The sequence below is a fragment of the Dipodomys ordii genome, unplaced genomic scaffold (genome assembly GCF_000151885.1).
Source record: "Dipodomys ordii isolate 6190 unplaced genomic scaffold, Dord_2.0 Scaffold183, whole genome shotgun sequence".
NCBI classification, from domain to species: Eukaryota; Metazoa; Chordata; class Mammalia; order Rodentia; family Heteromyidae; genus Dipodomys; species Dipodomys ordii.
Window position 1 is genome coordinate 1,666,027 of NW_012267399.1, and position 20,403 is coordinate 1,686,429.

Genomic DNA, 20,403 nt, shown 5'->3' on the forward strand with positions numbered 1-20,403 from the left:
TTTCCTATTAAGTTCTGGATTCATTTCTCTCTAAAATTTAACAGTTTACATTCTCTCATTTAGGACTTTTGTTGTGATGCCAGAGGAACATATCTTATTCTGATAAGTAAAACTAATGTTAAGCAACTTTTCCATAGATTAAAAAAATTTGTTTTATAGTTGTTCTGTAATCTTCAGATAAAAACAAATTAGAATACATGGAGGTTGGCAAGACAGACTTGCAGAAAGTACATTATCATGTCCCAAATTGGTTTCTGGGGATTGTCTTCTTACACTACAGGTAACAAGGGCTAAATTACAGTTGTGCCTAAAGCCAACCTGTTCCAACAGGCTTTCTCTTCCTTTATTCATTTTAAAAAGAATGGTTCCTCACGCAAGCATTTGAAATTTGAAAAAAAAATTGCTGTAACATGTTGACTAATTGCTTGCCAAGCCAGCTAGTGAGAACTCTTCTTGATCAATTGTTATACAGAACAAAATCAGAGAGGATAGAGAAAACTTGCCCCTTTATTATCAAAAACTATACATTACTTTCAAATCTTTCTCCCTCTTAAGTTTTTTTCTCCCATTTTTAACCTCCCTCTCTCTCTCCTATCTTTCTACTTTTTTTTCTCTCTTCCAAGCATACCACTCTTTGTGGTATACCTTGTTGCTCCGATAGATTCATTTTTTTTTTAATTTTAGAATTGATACGGTGATATATTTTGAAGAAATAGCTTTCTAAAGATACATTCAAATAAACAGATTCAACCCCACAGTAAGGTTAGAATGTTTTGGTTTTTTAAAAAATATGCTTGTTGACAGTGGAAAGAAAACTGAATGTAGCCAGCAGGTGAGCTGGAGAGTACTACAGGGTGTGGTAGAGATAGTAATAAATTAACTGGCAAGCCAAAAACTATATTTAAAAAAAATCAACTATTTCATAGCACAGAAGCATGACAGCTATGAAAAAAGGAGTGCCCCAGGGAATTCTTTTAGTTTGATTTTTTTAAATATGTTTGACATGAAAAATGTTTTAGTACAAATAAAGCAACTGGTATTAAACTTACGGGGTGGGGGTTGTGGTTTTGAGTTGATATGAATAATGCATGATATTTAAAGAAAGAACAGCTTTAAAATGTTCCAGGAGGCAGTCCATGTTGATGGTTGCAATGGTGATTTTCCCCCTATTTTTTGAAACATCATTAATTCAGCATCGTTTACAGTTTTTTTAACCTGATAAGACATCAACCAAAGAAGTACTGCTTGACTTATATAAGATATTCTTTCTTCAGATAATTTAGTTCACAGATGAAGATCAGTAGAATTATTTAAGCATAAAGCAGTGACAGTCATTTACTATAAAAATAATTTGGCCTAGTTATCTATTTAAAAAGCTCATATAATACTGAAAACTAAAATCAACCTCATGGAAGGGGAAAAACAAGATCAGATATTTTGAACATTACTCCATAGGAGATCAGCACAATATAGTGTTAGTGAATGCATTGTAGCAGCGCTCCATATGCAATCAGAAGCCAATTGTTACTGGACTGTGTACAAGCACACACTGTGCTCAATGGTCTGATGAGGTATTATGGATATGATGCAAGGAGAGTGTGTCGATTAGAAGCTAACAATTTGTTAAAAGTGAACGCGACTTCACAGTTACATTGGACCAGCTGAGTGGCACTTCATGTGGCAAACAGGATGAGTTCCAAGGAACCAGGGACACTGGGAAGGGTCCAGGTACTAGTGTCTGTGCTGGGGGAAAAAAGGGAGTATGTGTGGTGGGGAGGGGCTTACTGCTGTCCAGTTGACTACTGCTGTTACAGTGACTCTTTATACAGTGTCTCTTTATTATTACATTCAGATTTCTGTGCGGAAAAGTTCATGTAAAACAGCATGATTATTATAAATGTCAAAAATGTGTGGAGGAACAGCCTATTAAAATATAGCCTAGAGATACTACATAACACTGACTTTAAATAAGTAGCTGAAGCCAAAGTGATAGTACAATAACTCACTAATGTTGTGTGATTTTTTCCCCCCACAAGTATTATTTTTTTCTTTAGTTACTTCCTCTTAGTTCTTCAGGTTGCTGGCCACAGAGTGCTTAGCTCATGGAAGGTACTTTAGTCCCCTGTTGAGGAGTGGACTGGAGTTAGGTGAACATCAACATGTGGTATGGGCCCCTACTAAACTACACCCAATCTATACCAGGCTTTTGATATAGATACCCCATGTAAAATATGTAATCAAATCATCATCATTGATGATCATCATGATCATCATCATTGATTGGTGCTTAGTAGGCACAATTCTCTACTAGGTTCTACTAATCAAATCCTAGAAGTTAATTCCCCCCAAAACTGTTTTTCATTCCCACTAAGGGATACCACACATTTCACAGAATGTTAATAAATAATATACTTTCCCTCTCTTCCCTGTCAATAATAATAAGAGAAGTTGTGTTTTTAAAATGTTTTCTATTTTTTATAATATAAAGTTTAGAGCTATGGAAAATCAATAGCTGATAGTCTTTTGTTGGACTCTCATACTTTGCCTTATTTACCAAGCCAAAACTTTCTATTGTTCAAGTAGAAAAGCCTCAGTGTTTTCACAGTGTACTGAGTGTCAGCCTGGCTTAAGATATTTTTTTACTCTTAAAAATGATGTATTACAAGATTTGTAATGGAGTGAACATGCTTGAATTGCACACTTAATTTTTTTTTTTGTATCACATTCATGTTTTGCCAGTTTGCCTACCAGCTATCTGTTAACGAAAAGTTCCAAGGCAGTACTGCAAGTCTGTGCCCAACCAAGCCTTTTGTTTCTGCAGATGTTTGGGCTTAGAGCAATGTTGTAAAGCTCAGGCAATCCAAAGGCCATGTTTGTACTTGTCTGCTGAGATTCCCTGTGCATTGTCTAAACCTGTATGCATTGTTCTTTCTGACAGGTGATAACTACCCCGTACAGTTCATTCCATCAACAATGGCAGCTGCTGCTGCTTCTGGACTCAGCCCTTTACAGCTCCAGGTAAGTGCCAGAAGAAAAAAAAAAAAAAGAAGTGGGCCATGAGCCAGTGCTTTAGTTGGGGGAAAAAAACTGCAAACCAGCTGTATGCTAAATAATGGCTTGAATGTTAAATAATTTTAAAGCCCAGCCCGCAAGGATTAACACCTTATGTACTTACCATTCTGCAAACAGAAGAGAAAATGGCCAGTTTCAATAAGTTCTAAAGGAAATTGATACAATTTAGTGCTGTCTATTTTCTGTCAGGTTAGTTAACTGTTTTACAGTTTTTATGATTAGTTATTGAATATGTTAGCTTTTTCCTTACCAACTTCTTATCTATGTTTTCACTGTAGCTGGATTAGATTTTACATGGAAACATCAAAACAGAGGGTGATGTTAGATATTGTCCTTCTTGTACATTATAGAATAAGTTATTACTTCCAAATTACTTGATCATTTGGTAAATGTAAACAAATTGTGCAATCCTATTATTCCCAATGTCAGCAGTCTGGGCCTGTTGTCTGACCAAGTTCTGGATTAAGGTGCTTTCTAAATTTAAGGAGAATGTATTTAGAAGACTGAGTGAAAAAAATTATTTTACCTTACCTTCTTCACAATAATATAAGGAATTTGGAATAGGACCAGATATTTTTTTCCCTTCTACTACAGCCATTGGAATGGTAAATTGACTTAAATATATATATAGTGTATGTATGTATATATGTATATATACATGTATATATAAACATTGAATATATATTTATACACACATATATATGAGTGAACACCAACAGACAAATATTTGGTATTTGAATATGCTAAAGATAGGTGGGCCGAGTGCCAGTGGCTCACGCCTGTAATCCTAGCTACTCAGGAGGCTGAGATCTGAGGATCACGGTTCAAAGCCAGCCTGGGCAGAAAAGTCTGTGAGACTCTTATCTCCAATAAACCACTAGAAAACTGGAAGTGGTGCTGTGGCTCAAATGGTAGAGTGCTTGCCTTGAGCTGAAGAGCTGAGGGATAGTGCCCAAGCCCAGAGTTCAAGTCCCACGACCAACCAAAAAAAAAAAAAAAAGATAGGTGGTAAGACATAAGTTTCAATGAAACAGTTCATTAAAAATAATTTTTATTCTTACCATTTATTGTGATTGTTTTTGAGTTCTCTTTAAAAATCTAGAAGAGTGCATTTAGCTAGACCTTTTTATTTCTGTGTTGCTATTCCTTAAAAAATTTGAGCATAAAAAGTATACAATTTTTGTGCCATACAGAAACATTTTGGACATTTTCAATTGGACTTACAAGTAAAGAATTTTTTTCAGCACATAAGAAGTTTGTGTTTCAAGCCTCTATCCCCCAGCATAGGCTGTTGGGTAGAGCCAGAAAGTTTTTCCAACAGAAGCAGCAGTCTTACCTGTCTTGCAACTCTTGTTTCCACACTACTAACAATGGGAACAACAGCAGCTGGTAAAAATCTCAAGAGCCCCCTCACTATTGGTAAAAACCTAACCTGTTTCTCCTATTGCTATAGCTGATCTCTGGAGTAATTTCATGATTCAGAGGTGGAAATAAGAAACCAGTACCACTGGTTGAACCTATATAACCAAGATTCTATTTTTTTAAAAAGACAGAAAGGCTGAGTCTTAAATAGTCTACTTTCCATTCTTGATGTGGTCAGTACCCAAGATTTAGATATATATGTTGTTTCATGAGTTCTGACAGTGTGTTTTGTCTTTTTTTTTTCTGAATATGCTACTAAACAGAAGGGTCATGTTTCTCACCCACAAATTAACCCAAGGCTCAAGGGCCTAAGTGACCGTTTTGGCAGGAATTTGGACACCTTTGAACATGGTGGTGGCCACTCTTACAACCACAAACAGATTGAGGTATGAATGCTTCCATTGATACTTCATTGGGTGGGGACTGGATTGTTCAGTCATATTCTAGATTTTTTTTAAAGTAGCAAATATTCAAACTAAACCTGATCTTTCCTTTTTTTCTTTTATATAAGGAAGTTTTTTCTTTGGCTCCTTTTCTTTCAGACAAAAAAGGTAAAACTGAAACCAAGCCCTTTTATTAGATTCTTCATTGTTATACAAATCTAAATTCTTTACATTCTGAGTACATTCTGAGTATTGTTAAAGCCATCTTCCTCTCACCTTTTAACCTTTTCTTTTTTTTGAGAGAGAGAGAGAGGGCAAATTTTGGGTCCTTTATTTTAGAGCTAGTGGACTGCCGAAGGCTAATTACAAAGATCTGCAGGCTTTAAACCTTTTCTTAAGTATAGTGTTTAACAAATACTTAGATATTTATACATTATTTTCATTTTCATATGTGATAACCCTGAAAGCGTGATAAAATAGAATTCTGCTTGCATAGGTAAATCAGAAAGATCAAATGATTTGAACAAATCTGAAAAATATTTGTTGAGTTAGGGTTTTTGCCCAGAACTTCTATATCTACCAAGTTCAGGATTCATAACTTAGTTTTCTCAGACTAAGGATGAATATTGAGCCAGGCTTGGTAGCTTTTTGCATCATAAACTTTTATAATATCCTTTTCATATTTAGTCTTCCAGTAAAGCTTTCTGTTGTTTTGCAAGACAATCTTACTACTTGAGAGAAAATAGCATATGTGATTCTTTAAAAATGAAGTCCTTTTCTACGTCAGGGACCTATTCCTCTTTGCTACAATTTCATACTTAATTCTTAATTCCTGTAACATTGGAGTATCTTTGGGACTGTCAGGTGTTGGAGGGTTGCCAACTATCTGTTGAATTAAAAAGCAAAAGGATAGAGAGTGGTTAACTTAAATTGGAGAAGTTTAATTTTCTGGGTGCTATCTAATTTCTAACCCTAGAGTGGGAAACTTTAAGCGATCTGACAAGATCATATATTTTCATCTCTTATTGACTCTATCCGTGTATACATATCAAATGCTGCAATCAATTGAGGGTTAATACCCAGGATTTCTTAGACATTATCTTCTCCATTGTTTTTGAATCTGTCCTTTAGAAAAATGATAGGGAATGATTACCCCTAAGAAGGAAGAAGCCAAGATCAAAGGCCACCTTGGAAGTAGCCTAAGGAAGGGTTTCAGAATTCATTGCCTGCCCCCACTTTTCCTCTTTCATTTTGATATAAAAGGTAGTCAGGGGGTTTCCACTCAGACATGACCAGGCAGTATCCTGTCTTCTACACAACCAGAAGAGATTTCTGTCTAAGACTATAGAAAGGATGCCACATTTCTGGGAATTTTGGAAATCTATGCTTAGAAGACCTAAAATGAGATATCTAAGCAGGAGCACTTTTTTTTTTTTTTGTCTGTCATCCAGCTTGAACTCTGGGCCTGGATGCTCTCCCTAACCTTTTGTGCGCAAGACTAGTGCATGAGCCACTGCTCAACTTCTGACTTTTTGTGGTTAATTGGAGATCAGAGTCTTTATGGACTTTTCTGCCCAGGTTGGCTTCAAACCATTATCCTCACACTTTACCCTCCTGAGTAGCTAGGATTAGAAGCATGAGCAAACTTTTGTGTGTGATGTTAGTTAGGAAGCTTACCCACTTAGAACAGTTAGCCTGAAGAGCTTTTAAATGCTTAGAAAATAAAAGAATATAGTCTTGGTTCAAATTCAAGACTTCATTCCTTTTTCACTTTTATTCTCTGTTGAGATACTGTGTTTTATGCTATTATTCAGGTTTCTACTAAATTTCTTGTTTTGACTACATTTTTTAACTTACATTGGTTCTTTTCTGCCTCCTGGCCTTCTCTTCTGACTTCAATTCCTGGGGTGTCAAGTCTGGCTTCTGTTTGTTTTCCGGACGTCATGATGTTTTGTATATGACTTCCAGAGCTGTGTGGTGTCACAGCAATGCTGATGTAGCAGCACAGCAGATACTACATGTCTGCCACTTGAATTAGGCTAATTAAGACCCACTAATGCAAGACCCTTCATAACTTTGCAGTTGAGTGTGGCTCTTTTTGAGTTTCCTATTTCATCTATATTTTTGCTCTGTTTGCCTGCCTCCACTCATTGTACTTTCCCCCTGCATATCAGGAAACCTGTTTGTTTGTATGGTACATTGGCTAGAAAAGACCGATATTGTTTGAAAAGCAGCTTCCCCAAACTCTCCTAGTGTGAGTATGGCATTTTTATAGGGATCTTCATGAACAGCATAGTAGACATCTTTAGCTGAGCCAGTAGACAATTATATTTTAAATTTTGAGCAAAGGTAAAAGGAAATTTTTAAAGCATCTTATTTTATTGTTATTAAAACTCCATTTTCTTTTCGGCAAGGATCATTGCCCACCTTTAACAAGCTAAAATGTTACAGTTCCATCAATAATCATGATTATGATAAATTATTGATACCAAGGAATTATTACAATTATGTTAACAGATTTGGTTTATAAAGAAAGACTTTCAGGAGGAAAACTTAACAATATATTTCCCCTAGCATATTGATCAAAATGGATCCCTTTATCTAATGTAAAAGTTAACTTAGTCATCCTTCATGCCATGCCATTTCTAATATTAATGTTCTTGCATAAAACCTCATCAGCAATAATAGAACATGAACTAGAAACATGAACTTTTCTATTATGTAGACAAAAAATACTTCAAATGGAAAGACTCTTCTTAAGTTGACGTATTTTACTATGCTCTTTCTTTAAAAGAAGGAAAATACAGGGAAGACCCTTTTATAACCATATACTACTTTGCTCATCTAAGGCTTGGTTTACTCTGCCTCAGGGGCACAATACTAGAAGAGAGAAGACCAAAGAATGCTATTTTTAGTTGAGCAGTTCAGCAGATGGAAGCATGGCTACTAATATATCTGAAGGTTTAGGGGCTTGAGCCATTAATTTTGATAATGTATTTAACCCTGGGAACAATCAGAAACTATAGCTCTAAGGTTACAATGCTTTTGACCTTTAGAGAACAGAGGGCATTTACTACAGTAAACAATATATTATGTTGCTACTTATTCTAATGCTCTCACCCTTATAAATTTCTGGATTAGTTGAAATTTGCTTCCTTAGCTATATTATCATTGGTTTTTAAGAAAGTAAAAAAGGATGTTAAGTAAAGGGACCAATATAATGAGGCAGTCATGTAAACATGGCCTTTAAATAGTTATGGTGTTCCATTTTTCTAAAGGTCTGTTGTGTCTGGAACTAGGTTCTGAGTGACTTTTTAATGGAAAAGTAGTTTTAGTGTATTGATTTGTTGTATTTGATTACTTATTTACAATAAGATGGGTCTTTAATTTTGTTTTTTGTTTTGTTTTGAATTGGGAGTAACGTTGCCTCATAGTTGTAGTTTGCATTATACATAATCTGGTACTATATGCAAAGTGATACACCTGACTCATGCCTTCTTATTAAATGATGCATGCTTCTCTTCAGCAAATACAGCAGTTAAATACCACATAGCTTAAGAATTTCTAATTAAAATATCTCCACATGTCAGCATATTGGTAATGTATTATTTTAATCCATTTATTTTGTTTATGAAACAGTGACATATGTTTAGATTGTGAAATATATGAGGCTTAAAAATCACTTTATTGAAGAAAATTAATTCCTACAATACTGTCTGAGTAATGTGTTCACTCACCCAGTCAGACACTGGCAGCACTGCCAGTCTTAATGTTGAGTAGACACACTTAGCCATCTCAGAACAGTCTTAGAAGGAAGCATAGCAGTTCTTTTTCTTACCTTCAATTGACAGAGATTTTCTCTCTTTCTTTTTCTTATTAATTCAAACCTGCACTCCCCTACCCCACCCCACCCCCGCAAAGAAAAGAACACTTCTTGTTACCCTTTTTATAAAATACAATGAAAGACAGGACTGGGTATTTGTATAAGGGATTCTGAAAGGCCAATCAAAATTAAAACAGCGAGCTACCTTTTCAAAGTTAGACATAGTAATTTGTTTGTCAGCAGGGAGATGTTTGGTCAGCCCTGAGATAAAGTGACTGTCAGCAGTTATTCCTACAAGACAAGTAATTTCACTCAATGTATTACTGACAGATTGCTCACTTCTCCGAATCACCAGAGAAAACAAACTTAATATTGTTACAGGCAGAGTTTCTGTCTTCATTAGCTCGAGAGAATGATTTTTATCGAGCATTCAAAGTCCACCAAGCTTTAGTTGGAACATATTTTAACAGACTAGTTCTTATAATGATAGCATGAGGTAATAGCCTGAGTGAAGAAATTGCATATGAAAATTCAAAACATACTCATATAAATACTTTTTCACTTTTATTTAATGGGTATTTTGTTTGGTTCTGAGGAAAAGTCTTGCTAAGTTTGCAAAGATGGAAGAGAACAATTGAGGTTTTTGCAAAATGAATAGTTGCACATATTTTATTTAAATGATATTGTCAATTTACTCGCTACAAATAGAAAGTGAAGAAGTATTTGCCAACACGGGGAATGTTTTATTGATATTTTAGTTCAAGACTGAATCTTTATGATATTGTATTTATATGTTCTATATGTAGACATGCCTAGGTGCTCTGGGAGAATGGGAGAGTAAGCTAAATTTTCAGGCCATCCTTGCAAAGTTGTGATTCTAATAGAAAAGAAGGTTGAATGAAGAGTTGATTAGAATGACCAATTCCTGGCTACCCAATGGTGAAAAGGAATGCATTGAATTTAAAGCTTACTTTGAGGATACAACCATAGAGTTGTGCTTGGGGAGGAAATGCTTGATTTTTTTTTTTGGTTTTAATCAGCCTTCACTCAATCACCTATGTCTTCTGACTTTTAGAGTATGAGGGAACATGAAAGGACCAAGGCAGCTAGGAGTAGATGAGTCTTGGGCTAATGGAACATGTTCCACCTCTGGAATCAGAACTTTGAGCTAGAGTTTTCACTATTGTTGTCTTGGACTATGTTCAAAATGCCTTCTTATTTCAGCATTTCATTGTAAAAAGGCCATTAATATTCTCAGGGTCATTGTATCTATTAGATTTCTACAAATGTCAGCAGAAATACCATCAGAATAAATAAAAACTTCCCAGTACATCAGTACTACTTCTGAGGGGCAAGTTTAATATATACTTCTTTTGGAACACTGATTTTTTTAGTGATTTTCAAGTAATTCCTAAAAGTTGAGAGTTGCTAGGCTCATGGAAGCCCTTCTATTTTCTGTTATTTAGTTAGTGGGATATTCGGTCATACAAAGATGGTTCAGTAGAGGCAGGATATTGAAATTACAAGACCTATGCAGTCATCTAGATCTCCTAATGTGAGAATTCTATCATCATTTAACTGTAGCCCCACTAATTATTCTGTTTACCAGGAAGCCCCCAGTATGTAAAAATAACCAGCATTCCATTATCTGTAGATTCTACATCTGTAGATTTACCTAAGTAGGATAGAAATGTTTAGACAAAAAAAAAATTACATCTGTGATGAACATGTACAGACTATTTTTACTTGTCATTCTTTCCTAAACCATACAGTACAACTACAAACACCCTTTATATTGTATTGGGTATTATAATTAATTTATATGAATATGTTATGTGAAAATAGAATCCTTATATAAAGGGCTTGAGCATTCAGATTTTTTGGCATCGATTGGGAGCAACCAGAGCTTGGATATATCTCTCACAGATACTGAGGGAAAACTGTTATTCTATTTAAATAGATTTATTAGTTTCTTAAATAACATTTTTGCTATTCCTTTTTGCCAAACGAGTTTACTGTTTGCACATGTATATATTTTAATTATCTATTTACAAGTGAGAGATATGATGTGGTTAAAGAGATGTCTTTGATAAATCCTTATATATAAAAAAGGTTGAAAGCAAAACATCCTTATGTTTTAGAAGTTGTTTTGCTCCTGCTTCCAAATATAGAGTAAGTTGGGGTGATCAACATGTAGGACATTTATACCAGAAAAAGATGTGATAAGTTATTTTGACCTATCAGGTCATAGAAAAGACTGAGACAAAAATATATATTGTGACATTTTAATGAAACAGTATTGGCCACTATAGCTGGAGGATTTCCTTCAGAGTCATCATACTCCAGATGTTGTCTAAATTGTCTAATCACAAGGGCTAGCACATAGCTATCACTCCCAGTTTTACCTTTTTGTTTTAATCATAAAGATTTCACATACTACATGCTTGTGAAAGACTAAATCAATACTAATTCAGGGAATTATACTATGATTTAAACTATGTAACCATTTGAAAATATCTCAAGTTATTTTGTCCACTCTTGATTATGAAGATTTGGATAATAATTACATTCTTTTACTTATCTCCTAACCTTAAATGGTACCAATAAAGGATTCATTTCTCAATTAGGTATAAATAAATACTAAATATCTGCTGAACTTTGTACTGAATGCTATATGGGCATTATATGCTCCTTTCTTTCATTCTTCCTTCATAACTGATGACAATAGTAGTCATGTAAGAGGAATTAATTTAATACCCTTTCCCCCCAGTTTTATAAATACCAATTCCTTTATATTGATGATTAATCAATATTGCTGGTATAACTAAGTATTTTCATTTTTATTTAATAGACTGAAAATTGAAGCTAACTGGAACTAAACAAATTTACAAGGCCTCCAATGTCCTCATCATTAAGGGAAGCAAATATTTAAACTAGAATTCTTAATTTATAGTAATTAGGTGTTCCTTTGAGATAGTATGTTTCTCTTCTAATACCAGCTACAACCTATAACTAGGGTCTGATGTTGTAATATTAGATGAATCTATATCATGACTCTTTGTACTTGGTCTTTGATTCCCCTGGAGGTATTGACCTTGAGAAATATGAGCTACAACAAGTAAATGACAGATGTATATGAAATTTTTATTACTTAAAATATGTTGGCCAGTTTGACTATTTCAAACATGTAGAGTGTTAGCATATAGCATTCATTTCAGTCCAGTATAGAATAGAATTGCTTTTCATGTAAAATTCTATTTTTGAATATCTACTTTTTTCTCTAATTCATCTACTCATTTAAATTAATGAAGAATGAAATTTTATATATTCCAAATTTTAAAAATTACCTAATGAAGAAAGAAATTCAAGAATGAAATTTTACATATTCAAAAATTTCTTCCCACTTGAAAATATTCTTGAATATGTCTAATTACAATTTGAAATTTTTTAATTGTGAAAATACTGTACAGAGGGGTTACAATTACATGGGCAAGATAATGAGTACATTTCTTATCAAGCATTGTAGCCTCCTCCTTTGTTTCCCCTTCCCATCCCATCCTCCCCCTGCTACCAAAGTTGTAAAGTTCGTTTTCGACATACGACTTGTACGTCTCATTGTTGCAATGGGTCCTGAATGGACCAAGAAAATGTGGTATATATACACAATGGAATTCTATGCCTCCATCAGAAAGAATGACATTGCCCCATTTGTTAGGAAATAGAAAGACTTGGAAAAAATTATATTAAGTGAAGCAAGCCAGGCCCAAAGAAACATAAGTCCCATGGTTTCCCTTATTTGCAATAACTAGTATATGTCTGAGTTAAGCAGAAAAGGTCTGATAAGTTGATGTTAGGGAAATGAACCCTAAGATATGTATTCAAATGTTTTTTTCTTTCATGCGAGTGTTTCTAACATATTTACAATTTGAAATTTTATCTTTAGAAGAGTTTACAACTAATTGATCATGTTCATAAAATTTGAAAATAAAATATTATATACTCTATGATTTCAATATGACTATGTGGGGAAAAAAGCAAAACTATAAAGACAGTAAAACATATTAGTGATTGTAAGGGTTTAGGTGTGCAGAGGGAGATGACCAGGAGGAATACAGAAGATTTAAGCTGTAAAAATAGTCCATATGAGTCTGTACTGGTAGATACCGGTCATGGTGCATTTATCCACATATATAGAATATATAGCATTGAGTAAAACCCGTTGTAATTGTGAACTCTGGTTAATTCTGTTAAGGTATTGTATGGCACATCCACTGTGACAAATGTACCACTGTGGTATGGAGGATGTTGATAATGGGGTCTTTACATTTATGAGGGAAAGTATGTATGGAAAATTGTTATACTTTAAAATTTTTGCACCAAAACTTAAGTTGTGTAAAAAAATATGATGACTTTTTAGAAAGTTTATAAGTGAATCCAAACATGACAAATTTAAACATTCAATTATTCAACAAATATTTAGTGCTTTCATTTTTAGATAGTAAATAGTTCTAACTAGGCATAGTTTTCTCCTCAAGGGTATGACAGACAAACACTTTGATTGTTCTGACTGACAGAGGGCAGAGAGGATTACTGCTGGGGTCTTGTAGGTAGAGACTAAGCAGGTTCTACTGAACACTGTACAACAGAGAATTATCCTGTCTAAAATGTCAGTAGTGCTAAGGTTGAGAAAATCTCCTACAGACATTGAGAAATATCAATGAGTAAAACAAGTCCCTGCTTTCTCAGAGTTCACAGTCTGTTGAGGGATAAAACAATATATACAAATCTATATCTATATCGTATATATATATATATTCAATATATATATATGAATATATAAGAATTGACATTGCAGATCTTAACTTATCTGTCCACCTGCATCTGGATAGACATTTTTTTTTCTAATGAAGGTTTCTTGGTTGTTTGTGCTCATTTTATTCACACTGATCTTCAAAACGAAAACTTTTATTCTAGCATGTCAATTCTGACTAGAGCAGTGTGCCATTCTCTTCAATAATCAAGCACATTATGTGCTTGATTTTCATTAAGGGAATACTATTTTGCTACTTTACTAGCAAACAAATCTATCTTTCAGTGTGTAGTAAATGTGAAATTTGGTGAGGACCCAGGACTGGGAGTTTTTATAGGAAACTATTTCCTGAGATTCCAAAGGATGAATGGAATCATTCTTGTCAGAGAAACTATAGTTGATGTGTGTAACTAGGATATTACAAATGAAACCTGAATTTCTTTATAAAACAAAATAAAAGCTAAATAAAACCATATTGTGAATGTTATATATGTGTGTGTGTGTTTGTGTGTGTGTGCACGCACACACACACACATATACACAAATATACTTGTATCTACTTTATAGTTTAAGGATATTTATATGTGGCCTTGATAATAAATGTGTTTTAATGTCATCCTCATGTTTTTAAGGAAGAAATTGAATCCCAAGTAGGTTGAGTGACTTGGACTATATTACTCATGTAGTAAACAAAATAGGACTATAATAGATGATTTATATGTATTTTAAAATTTACTTCTTAGCCAGAGTTCTTCATTTTTCAACTCTGCTGTCTGGTAGCAACACAGCAGGAAGCATAGCACCGGCAGAAGGCATCATCCTTTAGACGATTTCTTACTTATTCCTCTCTTCAGATGAAATTTCAGTGAATTAAAAGTAATTTAATTAAGTCATAGGAGAAAATGTCAAAGTTGAAATGGCAAATCTCAGGATTTTAGAGTTTTATGTGTTTTTCAAGTTTTCAGCTGTCTAGATGAAACTTCAAGCCTATAGAATTTAGAAAGAATAAGAACTGTCTTATTCTGCAGCTTTCCTTTGAGGGAAATGCTTAGAATGCTGAATGCTGCAGGCCTATTCTTTGGAGTTTCTGAGGCTGTCTTACAATTTCAGAGTTTTGATGAGTGTCTCTGAGTAGCTGAGGACTGTGTCCTTGGCCATCCCTAGCCTGTGCAGCCCTCTGAGTGTGTTCAGCAGGTTGCATGCCAGCAGAGGAAGCAGATGTTCGACCATACTGGAATGGAGTGCCTGCTGCATCAGGAGCTGGGTATTCCTCTTGACATCTGGACGTTGTTGGGTCGCAGTGCCTGCCTCAGGCCTGGAGGCTTGGGGAGCTGTGGGGCAGAGAGCATGGAGTCTTTGCTGCTCTTTAAGTGATTAGCGCACTGAAGCAGCAATAATGTTGAATTATCGCTTGGCTGCTTTCTTCTCGGGAATCTTGGGACAATAGGAGAGTCAAGAAGGAGCATTTACAGTAAAGTCATGTTCAGAGAGACAAGACTAATTATGGAGTATTAAAGAGCTTTATTTTAAAGTGATTTAATTTACAAATAGCTCCAGACAGTGTATGAAACTTTTAGAACCATTAATGCAGCAGCTGAACAGACTATTCTAATTTAAAATGGCTCATATAGAAATGTTATTTCAGCAAGTGTCCATTTTTAGTTTCTGGACAAGTGGTCAAATTCTACTACAGAAAGCATATCATCTGATAAAAAGAGAAATTATATGGATACTTCTAGCTATTGGAGAAATTTTTGTAGCTTGAAGCAAAAGATTTTTTTTTTTTTAGGTAAGAGACTGACTGACTTCCCTTGCTGGCTTTTACTATTTTAATTTATCATGCAGAAAACTGGTCTGAATTTGCTACCCAAAGCTAAAACCAGTTGTTATTTCCTTTATGATATGTGTTATTTAAGCACAATGGATATGGAAATGGCTAGTTTAAAATGTATTTTGTGATGTCACATTATGTTTCCTCTTATAACACACAGTAAGAATTCTGTGCTCAAATAAGCCTTCGTATAAACAGACTATAGCCATTTATGTTCAAAATAATATATTATAAGAGAATGCAATGTTGCTCTCGCTTAACCTCTCATATTCTAAGGGGTTTATGTTTAATTAACACTGGAGAGAGACTGGCCTGAGAGGCTGTGCAAAGTGATCGAGCTACATTTTCCAAAGGCTGCTCTTTTTAGCTGGGAGGGAGTTGTTTTTTTTTTTTTTAAATAATTAGAAAGTACTGTTTTCCGAAATTCCCTCTAACTAAACTGTATTTCATTGGGCCATTTAATGCTCAGATGGACAAAGGTATTACTTCAGTCACTGAATTGTATCAAGCTCCTTCTCAGAGGCCCAGTTTAAAAACTCTGTAGGAAAAGTAGTCTAGCATCACATTCCCAGTGGCTTGTCACTGGTCTGCTTTTAAAGAAAAGCAAATAAATAAAATTTTAAAATGAGAGACCAATACTGTTACTTAGTAGGTAGGCATGCCCACATCATTCTCTCTGGAGTTTAGCACCTCCATAGCCCATACAACATACAGAAAAGACACATTTCCCACCAGTGATGCTGTTTACTGACTCAGGACATTCTCCTTACACCCAAGCAGTGTGATCTGCTCCACCTAAAGGGGCATTTCCAGCTCAAAGTATGTATATGTCATTGACTCAGACATGCCACAACAAAGAGAGCAAGATTAAGACCATCAGAAGAGGAATCTTTATTTGAGGCAGCAGAGGACTAGTTGTAACTGATTTGGATGCACATGATTCCATTTTCCAAGAATTTGTTAATAGTTTTAATAAAGAAGCACATCTTAGTTACAGAAATAGTATTTATAATTTACCTCTATCTAACTGAACCTTCTCCTGTTTTATATGTACCTCTGCTTACATTTCTTGATTATGAAAGACCATTACCAAATGCAGGCAAACCTATTTATGAAACAGGAAGATGACTGTATATCATCAGGTCATGATTTGTGACCACTTACTGAAACAACATTCCCTTCTTGTGTAGCAGCTTGCTTTCTCTATACCTATTTTCTATCTATCTATTAGTGAATGATGTGGAGGTTTCAATAAACAAGTACCTTTTAGTTCTACAGGATCTCTAATGTTAAAAGACATATGTGGCCATGCGTTAGTGTTCTCTGAACTTCAGTCTTCTCATATGTGAAATGGGGTTAACAACATCTCCTCCCAGATGATTATTCTGAAGATTAAGTAAAATACAAGCACATGGACTAAATTATGGTAGATGAAAAATAAACACAATTGTACCTTTTTACTCATATCTCTTTTTCATTTATTAATTTAACAAATATTCTTAAATTATGTCCTTATGTACTAATTATGTCCTCTGTTAAACAAGCAAGTTAAGCAATTTTGTGCCCTCTTCAAGTTGATTCTAGGGAGGAAATCAATTAAATGAGCAATACTTCAAAGTGTCACGAACAGACATCATAGGGGGCTGTTCATTTGGTGTATAGGCATACAATATACTCATTTATTAAATAAGCTACCATGTATAGACATTTCTGTCTTTGTATATGATGACTGTCCCCAATTCAAAAAGCATGAGGTTTAATACTGCACTCTCTAGCAAGAAGTGACAGCGGTTAGAAATTGTGGTATTCATGTTGGACTTCTCATTAATTAAGGAAGGTAATGCCATGATATTTAAAAAATTAGCAAAAGACAATGGGATTATGAAATGCCCTAGACTTCCAGAACTAGAAAGACCTGGATGTTCAAGTCTTAACCCCACTCCTTCTTTTAGTAACTTGGACAAATTAATCTTCCTGATAACCAGATTCTATTAAAGGGCCCAGGATAATACCCTTAGGGCAGTTGTGAGGGTATGTAAGAAAATTCTTTTGAGAGGTGCTTTGCAAACTTCCAAAGGCTATGTAAAACTTCGATCTTATAGTTGAAGAGACTAGAGACCAGAGAGATGCGTTAATTTGACCATATCCATAGAGTTAGTAGGTATCCTTAATTAGGATGAAGTCTAAAGTCTTAGTTAAGATTCAGTCTAAAGACTAAATGTAATTGCTTCTTGTAAATAACTTTTGACTGAGTTGAACTGAATTAGAAAAGATGGCCAAGAGGATATTACATTTTATGCACCTATGTATTATAGGTGACAGTTGATTGGAGATACAGGTTTTAGTGTATATATCCAGGGAAATGAATTTTAGTGTATACATGCATATGTATATATGTATTATATATAATTTATCTGTGTGTATGTATTGTACATATACAAATATATTGCAATAGTGACTATATGTTATATCATAATACAATGTCATATTGTAATATATCATTATATAATATATTTATAGCTCTTTAGAATTGAATGTATCAACCTAATCAAGATTATCTTCTACAATACAAAAAAGGCTCTGTTACAATGCTGGTAGTACTAAAAAGGCTGAAATATAAGCTTACAGTGGCATGATAAAAAGGTAAATTATTTAACTAGTTTACTCATACAGTGATTCCCCAAATGTTTATTAAATGTCTACAGTATAATAAGCACTGTTTTCTGTTTTCAGCATACTAAAAGTCAATAAAGTTTGGCCCTGGCTCTCAGGGGGCCCATAATCTAATGAGCAGTGTGATAATTGTTAAAATGGATGTGTGTTCAGAGTGAAGGTGCTAGGAGAGGAGGAAATATTTGCCTCTGCTTGGGGAAATACCAGCAACCTTCATGGATGAGGTGATGATAAAACTGAATCTTGAAAGGAGAATGTAAGTTTCCTAGGTTTGTGGAGAAGGATGTGGATCGACGGAGATCCAGAGAAGAGAAGAAACAGTTTTAGACAAAGAGCCTGCTCATTCGTGGAGCAGCAATAGACACATGGCACCTTCAGAAACAGTTGGCACAGGGTGAGTGCAAACGTAGGTGAGATTGGAAAGGTAAGCAAGTAGTTGGATTGCAGAGTGCATTTTAAACCACACTAGGGAATTTGCAATGCATGATTTTACTCACACCATAAATGGTAATGTAGTATATGTGGTATAGTGAACAACTTTATTGTGTGATATTATTCTATTAATTTGATCTCTAGTTTACATTTCCCATTACATTAGATTTAATAGTTAGAGAACTCTGGTAATATTGATATTCCCTTTAGTACAATGGTACCCTGTAGCAAGTGAGACTGTACAAATAGTGTAATGATATACACTGAATAAACAAAACTGTTTAAGATTGAAGCAAAGCCAAGGTCCAACTATTTCATGGGGATTTGTGGAAATCCTGTAATCTGTAGTTTAAACCCAATCATATTGAGCACATAGCTTCTCCATGAATGGGCCTTGATACTATATTTCAACCAAAGAATGAAACAAGAAGTAAAAAAAATCTATAAAGAATAGCTATGATTCTTCTAATTGTTAATGCCTTGTAATTATGTCCCTTTCTGGAATAATAAAATGTTCCTTGGCAGAGGTCAGGATCTCTGCCACTGACTTATTTAACAGATCCTCTTAACATCTGTCCTGCAGACTGTGCACTTTATTAGCAGACAAGAGACCCAACAGACTTAGCCCTGCTGTGTACCTTTTTCGCATTCACACAGCTGTGGATTAACTCAGACTTTCCAGAAGAAGACCAACCAGAAGGGAGAGTAATGTTATTGGCTGATTCTAAAAAGATGGGGTGGGGGAGAGCAGAAACAAATGTTGTTCGAGTACAATTCAGTGTTTTTAGGGTGACAATTACCAGTCTGTTTTAAAAAGGAATAAAAGCAGCTATTTCACTAAAAAAGGAAAGTCTATTCATATCTGTGTGGGAACCTAATCAGGCTCTTGTTTCCAGTGACGATGACTCCACAGTCGCACCAGGTCTGCGACAAGAATGCTGCTTTTGTGTGCCGATAATGTGGACACGATAAAATTTCCTTTAAAAGACATATGTGTTTACATCATGAGATGTGTGAATTGACAAAATGCTTTGTTCTTCTCATATTTTTCATGCAGAGTTTCATGCTGCGTTGTTGGGCTGGAAATCTTTGATTAAATAGAATTAGTTGCCGAAATAAAATAGACACTTTTGTTTTATGATTCTTCTTGCTGAGCTATAAATTATCGTAAAACATTATAAGAAGTGACAAAAAGAAGTGCTGATTTGAACCTCTGACCCAACACAGGCACAAAAACATAAGATTATTTCTTCAAAGAGCTGCATAGAGACATAAATATTCCATGGTCTACTCAGAATTATGCCCTCTTAACAGACTAAAGCTGCAATTTTACATCATGTAAAGAGAGGTTTCTAGGAGTGTAACAGTAGGCTTAGAAGACATATTGAAATTTAGAACCCCCATCTAACTTAGGACTTTGAAAGCATAAAGATTTTTCTCTGTCAAACAATGGATAGTGAAAACGAGTACTAAACAAAATTCCTGTTCTCTAAATGAATACTGAGAATTATTTCCCTTTCGCCAGAAAAGTGGTGCATTTCACAAATCGTAAGCTTCTTTCAAAGCCATGTTGTCTCTTAGCGCTAGCGTCTTAGTTCTATTTGCAAATGGCCTTCAGGTATTAGCTCCTCCGAAATGGGCTGGGAGGAGGAGGCGGAGGGAGACACAATATACTAAAGGCACAACAAAAACTTTAAGAGCCCAAACACTTCCCATGGTGAAGGGTGTGTTAGTGTTCATTCTGTTCATGATGACTTTTAAATTTTTAGGTAACAAAGGACTCCTTTCACAGACTTTATTCTGAACAGCGCCTACCTAAACATACTTAGTCTAAACCAGCTGTTTTGAGTGATGGTGTTTCAGTACGAACTTGTAAATTCTTTTTTTTTTTTTTTTGTCGGTCGTGGGGCTTGAACTCTGGGCCTGGGTGCTGTCCCTCAGCTCTTCAGCTCAAACA

The 20,403-nt window shown here is 34.9% G+C and overlaps 1 protein-coding gene across 1 annotated transcript in view; it reads left to right on the forward strand.

Annotated features, from left to right (window-relative positions):
- The window catches only part of Sox6 (SRY (sex determining region Y)-box 6), a 371,334-nt gene that overhangs the window by 259,296 nt on the left and 91,635 nt on the right, over positions 1–20,403 (forward strand). Inside the window, exons 8-9 of the mRNA XM_013034148.1 lie at positions 2,939–3,018; positions 4,758–4,880. Coding sequence (XP_012889602.1) covers positions 2,939–3,018; positions 4,758–4,880 — 203 coding nt within the window. The remainder of the gene's footprint in view (positions 1–2,938; positions 3,019–4,757; positions 4,881–20,403) is intronic.